This window comes from Amaranthus tricolor, chromosome 1 (genome assembly GCF_026212465.1).
Source record: "Amaranthus tricolor cultivar Red isolate AtriRed21 chromosome 1, ASM2621246v1, whole genome shotgun sequence".
Classification (NCBI taxonomy): domain Eukaryota; kingdom Viridiplantae; phylum Streptophyta; class Magnoliopsida; order Caryophyllales; family Amaranthaceae; genus Amaranthus; species Amaranthus tricolor.
In genome coordinates this window covers 17617921-17623909 of record NC_080047.1, presented here as the reverse complement: position 1 = coordinate 17623909, position 5989 = coordinate 17617921, and the positions used below count along the sequence as shown (strand labels likewise).

The 5989-nt window shown below is 33.9% G+C and overlaps 2 protein-coding genes across 4 annotated transcripts in view; one reads left to right on the top strand and one right to left on the bottom strand.

Annotated features, from left to right (window-relative positions):
* The window catches only part of LOC130806808 (uncharacterized), a 12464-nt gene extending 8629 nt beyond the window's left edge, over positions 1–3835 (top strand). The window contains exons 3-4 of one of the 3 annotated variants that reach the window (XR_009040377.1): positions 3412–3499; positions 3620–3835. Coding sequence is in view for 1 of the 3 variants with exons in the window: in XM_057672013.1 (XP_057527996.1) it covers positions 3591–3655 (65 nt within the window). In the remaining 2 variants the exon portion in view is untranslated. Of the gene's footprint in view, positions 1–3411; positions 3500–3590 lie in introns of all 3 variants that reach the window. The other 2 variants (XR_009040376.1, XM_057672013.1) reach the window with 2 other exon arrangements.
* A 446-nt stretch (positions 3836–4281) lies between these two features.
* On the bottom strand, positions 4282–5743 carry LOC130806859 (B3 domain-containing protein REM5-like). The gene is made up of 4 exons (XM_057672085.1): positions 5684–5743; positions 4985–5297; positions 4654–4781; positions 4282–4549 (listed from the first exon to the last, which is right to left on the bottom strand). Exons 1-4 carry the CDS (start codon positions 5741–5743, stop codon positions 4313–4315), a joined length of 738 nt encoding a protein of 245 aa, XP_057528068.1. The 3' UTR covers positions 4282–4312.
* Positions 5744–5989: the final 246 nt, after the last annotated feature.

Here is a 5989-nt window from a genome sequence, read left to right as displayed (position 1 = left end):
TAACCCAGAGATTCACAAACATGAATTACTTATTTGAACAAAGAAGGCAGAAGCTACATTATTTCAAACATGCATGAAGTCTTTGTGATGCCATCTCTTTCTTAACACCATTTGAGAGAGATACTGTTCAGAACTTGGCATCAAATCTGGCTGTTGAAAATTCAAACCCTCAAATTGAAGCAGTTTTTGTCGTTCTAATTAGGATTCAATGTCTTATTTAGTGAAAATGTGGTCATTCCAATTTCCACCTTAAGAAGTCTGGAAATTTCAATTTCAAAAGCTGATTTTTATTATTGTGGTTTATAGGGAATTTGAGATTCCGATGCAGTGTTCCAATGGTAGTAACTAGTGGCCATAGACTATGGTTATGACGAGGATCGTCGAAGGAGATGGGGGTACTTGGATGATTTAGAAGGGGAGGAGGTGACTCAAGGCTGCAACATTAAGGTGAGGGAGTGAGGCTGTGGTGGAGTGAACTTCAGATAGAGGGAGAGAGAAGTTTGGTTCCATTGTTTGAAACATATAACAACACGAATATCTAATGAAAGCATGTAACATGGCTCTTTTTGACCTCAATAGTTGAATGCCGGGAATTAGTTTGGGAAGACACCCCTAAGTTGGAATTATTCTTAGTTAATTCAAGTTAGGACTTTTTAAGACTGGTGAGCATAGCTGAGACTGTTTCATCAATCTTTTTGCTCGTTAAAGATAATAGGCTTGTTTTTTGATGTTGTCGTCAACACTTAGGTATTGCTTGATTTTTAAAGCTTCTGGATCTTAAGTTTTTCATTTACTTCAAGTGAGTTTGTGGTATCTTTTTTGGACAAAAAATCTGCAATTAACTGTTATTATTGTAGTAAATTTATCATGGTTTTCAATAGTGTAAAGAAAAATTAAATAGTGGGGATATATAGGAGTGAAACAGGAAGCCTGGAAGGTAAAGAAGAAGTTGGTGGCCAGCCTAAGGGTTTTGGGTAGCAACTATGCTTAGAGAACAAAAAAGCACAGAATAGAGCTTTCCTATTTCCATGTCACAGATAATTGTCAATGTTTTATGTCATTTCTTAGTTTGAGCCATTATTGTTTCTTTAGAATGTGGGGCTTGTCCACGTTTTTTTTAAATTCACACCATCACCACCTTCTTTAGGATATTTTTTTATTCATCCCCATTACTGTCCAGTTTCTGCTACCCACACCCCATCCCTTCTCCATCGTGGCTCATTGTCATCTCTTCTCCATCCTAGCTCAGCATTACCCCACCAAAACCAGCCCAGCCACTCCCTCACCCTAATCAGTTACCCAGCATGGTCCATTCTCCACCATCGCTCATTGCCACTGTTGGTTTTCCTATCACCCTTTTCTTTTCTACACACAATTCAAAATTGATGCAATTATGAAAATAAGAAACAACCACAGATGCCATAACATTATCAGGTAACAAACAATCCACCCAATTGCTCAAAAATTGAATATGAATTATCTTAAAATATTAGGTTTTAGAACAAAGTATGCTCAAAGAACCTAATGTTAATATCATACGCAGCAACTCCCATAACAATGTCAACTAATGATACCGGGAAAATAACACCCACACTGCATTTAATTCTCTTCCATAAAAAATTGTAATATTTTCAAAATTTTGGGTATATTGAACGAAATTTTATGGGGATGAATAAAGGAAGACCAACTTTGTCTTTTGCTTGACTTCTGACTTGAGACAGTGAGAAAGAGCCGGTTTTTCTTTTGTTGAAGAAGGCATTGATGAAGGTACATTTCATGATACTAGAGAATTGGGACCCTAATGTAGTCCAAAAAAATACACAATTCTTGTTTAGGACCGTCCCATTAATAGGATGAGTCCAAGCTGTATACGACTGATTTTAATATATATATATATATATATATATATATATATATATATATATATATATATATATATATATATATATATATATATATATATATATATATAGGTATATATGTATGTGTGTATGTGTGTATGTGTGTATGTTTTATTTTATCATCTATGTGTACATTCTAAAGTACATGTGATCATTATTAAAGTGTAAGTGATCACTATTACTATATAATTTTTTCACTAATAGATTATTATTCTCATTTAATTAAAAAAGTATGGAAGAGGTCAATAGTAAGCACTATGTGGTTAATTTTGAACTCTATGTGATTCATTTTAAGCTATATATGATTTTAAACAATATGTGTTCAGTTTTAAGCTATATGTGACAGATATTTAGCTACATGTGAGAGCTTTTAAGAAGTATGTGGTTATTGTGGGTTGTTTTATATGCGCGTTTTAATATTGAGACGGCTTAATATGAGACGCGGTGCAAAAAATAATATAGCCAACTGGTGGGGAGGGTCGTTCATTGATGGGGGTGGGGTATGGAGGTGGTCAACGGGAGAAGGGGGGTGGTCGTCGAGGTTGGGGATTATCGACGTGCAGGGGGATGGGGTTGGTATTTTTAAAAACAATCAAATTGAATCCACCTTTAGTTAACAAATTGACAATGTAAAAGGAACTGATTTTTTTAAACACTTCGTTTTTTGGACAATATTACCTACTGGTTATTAGTTACCTAAGTGCTCTATGAGCGAACATACCTTTAAGTTCAAATTATTCATAGTTACTTAAAAGCATGCATCATTGTAGAGAAATCAGAAAAATGTTGATTATAGTGGGTAATTTTTCCCTTTTAATATTCTAAGGATAAAGAATCAAATTTTTTTTTTCAGTTGGAGCATGCACCACTTTTCCTACAAGTAACCTAGTTCGACTCTTCCTTCCCTCAGCTACCCTGTAAAAAATACTCTTAATAATTGAATTCGTAACGAAAACATAAGGGTCTTGGGGTCGCTGATTCTGAAGACAATTGAGAGAAAATCATCAGTTTAGAAAATGCACCAGTTAAAAATGTGGAAAGGCCGGAATTCAAATTTTAGAAGAGAAAGACGTAGGCTGAACATGAGTTGGCTAATATGAGTGAAAAATGACGTTTAATTTAGATTTGCAAGTTTAAATGACAATAATTAGGAATGTATGAAGGAGGATAAAATATGTGGACAATCATTGGACTTGATGCTCTAAGTTGTAGATTCAAAATTAAAAATAAGTATGGAACAAAATATACTCCCCCTGTTTCACAATGCTGATTACATTTCAATTATTGCACATTTTTCAAGTATTATTCGAGCCATAATATCTATGAATACTCTATAAAAAATTATAGAAAATATACATTAAAATTTTATATATCAAGACGAATCTAACTAGTTCTTAGTGACAATCTCTCATATCAATTTATTTTGGCTTATGTAGCTCACCCATATATTTGGGATTAAAGCTGTCGTTGTTGTATTGTTGGTCTGAATCGGGTTTTGTCTGTTTTGCAGGAAATTTATCATGATAGTTTGATGTTGTTATAGTAATCATTTTTCTTGGAATGACATCTCTATCTGGTCTAATATGTTTTAGCAGTTGGTGAGTGTCTGCGTTCTGTCTGTTTTTGAATCTCATATCTCATTGTGAACTGAGCAGTTCCTTATTTGTGCCCTTTTTTTTGACTAAACAGGTTATCTCTTGCATTCCTTTATGTTGCAGCGAATTTTAGAGGCTCTGATTAATGGCGGATTCTGATATCTGGGCATGTAACCAACTTCATTTCAGCAGATAGCCAGATATGGCATTTTAAATGGTGGTATTTGCTCCTGATTGCGCCTAAAAGCTGGATATCAGTAATGAAGTTATTTACTTATGTTGGCAATTTAAGCTAATGCTGCCTTTCTTTTGTTCATGGAACAATAATTATACTGGCTAGAGTACGCGACTTCTCGTACGTTATCTGGTCGCCATGTAACCAAATGCTAGTTGTAATTGTTACATGTACATTTCATGTAAATATATACTTTTTTTTTTACCTGAATATGTATATGTAACAGGCAACAGAAAATTGATCTGCTGCACATCAATCAATCATCATGGCTATATTCATCGTCAAGGATTACGTTCTTTATTGATTACATGTTGAAGTACACTTATCCAGTTATCCCCTTGGCACGATGACTTGATTGATATAAAAGATTGCAAGCCTAAGAAGAACTGAAGCTGGTTGTGATTGGGGTAACAAAGAGTGATGTGTTTATTGTAACGCCTAAATATCGGTCAAAATCAAAAGATATCCCTTGTTACGACCCAAAATGCAGTTTTTTACACCTTTATAACGTGGAAAATATTAGTTTTTTGTTTTCTAGCGCTATGTAATGTGGCCTCGTTTTCATGACTACAGCTAACTTACTAACTAGTATACAACTTCATGACAGGCAGTTTTGCAGAGCAAATGAGTTCGAACACAAGTGAATCGCCAACTTGATATCCGTTTTGTCTGTGCAAGTGACGCCACTGTCCAATATATATCTTCTTACCATGCTTCTTTAATGAAAGTTGCCATGTATCCCCTCTTTCATCTATCATTAGCACTCCACTTGAATTCTCTTTAACATCATTTTCCTTGCAAAATGTACTCGGCAGATCCTGCCATTTTAGACAACATTTAACATTACTAATTTTATTTTTATAGGAATTATTCTGTTTCGATTATGGACTATTGAAAACAAGAGAAACAAAAAGGGAATAACCATTGCACCCCAGCGAAAGGTGTATGACTTAACAACGATACGGCAGTAAGGATAGCCCCTGGGCTTGAAGCTAGCATTGCTCCCTGATTCTGAACAAGCCTTGTAAACGTCTGCAACTCTCTTAAACCCTTCATTGGATTAACTTTAATCAATGAAAATATAAATAGTAAAAATGAACATAATGTAAAGAAAACAAAGAAATAAGAATAATAGGAAAAGATTAGAATTGGGTTTGATACTCGATATCGTTCTCCTCCCTTTCCCTTTCCCAGCCTATCTTGTACCCGAAATAAAAATAAAATAAATTAACCCATTTTGAATTGATATTCACCTTTCTTTCCGGGGGCATGAATACCATTATTTGTGATAGATGTATTCAGACGTTGAAATTTGCGTTCGCAAGCAGTAGGATCAAAGATTAGAACGTCAAAAACCAAGTTACCTCGGTGTTTAAACACCAAAAAATCACCAACTTGTAAACCATAATATTTACAAAAATATTCCCAACCATCTTTGAATTTATAACCTTGTTGATGATCAACCTTAATCTCCCAAGTTTTCCCTCGTTTATCTCTTAATACCACCTCATTCTTGTCCTGCTTGTCTTGTACTTGTAGCTGTTTATGGAAGGATCTTGGAATTGACTGCATACTCCATACATGATAATTAACAGAAATAGAGAGAAAAGGTACTATTTTGTAAAACATTGATAACCCATTTGCCAGGTGGTAATAATAAATGGTAATAGAAATGAAAAACTATTGTGTCATGCTTGTCCAACTTCAATCATTTCATTTTCTTCATAAAATTTATTCTAAAACATTACAATTGGGAGATGTGGTATTAGGTGGTAATGGAAATTTGTAAATAAAAATTTTTTTGTGATAAAAGTTTCATTACCATGGGGATGATATAGAACTTTTGATGAAATTTTACACTATAAATCATTTTCATTACCACTATTTAATATCACTAACCAAACAGACAGTAAGTTATGGAAAGGGATTGAGTTAAGAGAATATTTACTTACAAAATTAGATAGAAAACCAGGGATAAGTGGCTGAAAAAAACAAGATGATTTCTTCGCCATTTTCAAGTACTATTTCTATTAGTTTTCCGTTTTGCTTGTTTATTTATGGAAAGTAAGTATAAATAAAACTGTAATCTAATTAATGTGGCAAGTATTAGTAAGTAGTAAATGTTAGACATCATTAATAGGCATAGCGAGCACAAAGAACATAACTCAACTCATGACCTCTAAGCAACCGTCATACTAAACCGATAGAGTGATTTTATTACTTTAGTTGAAAGTTGAATAGTTGCCTACATAAATATG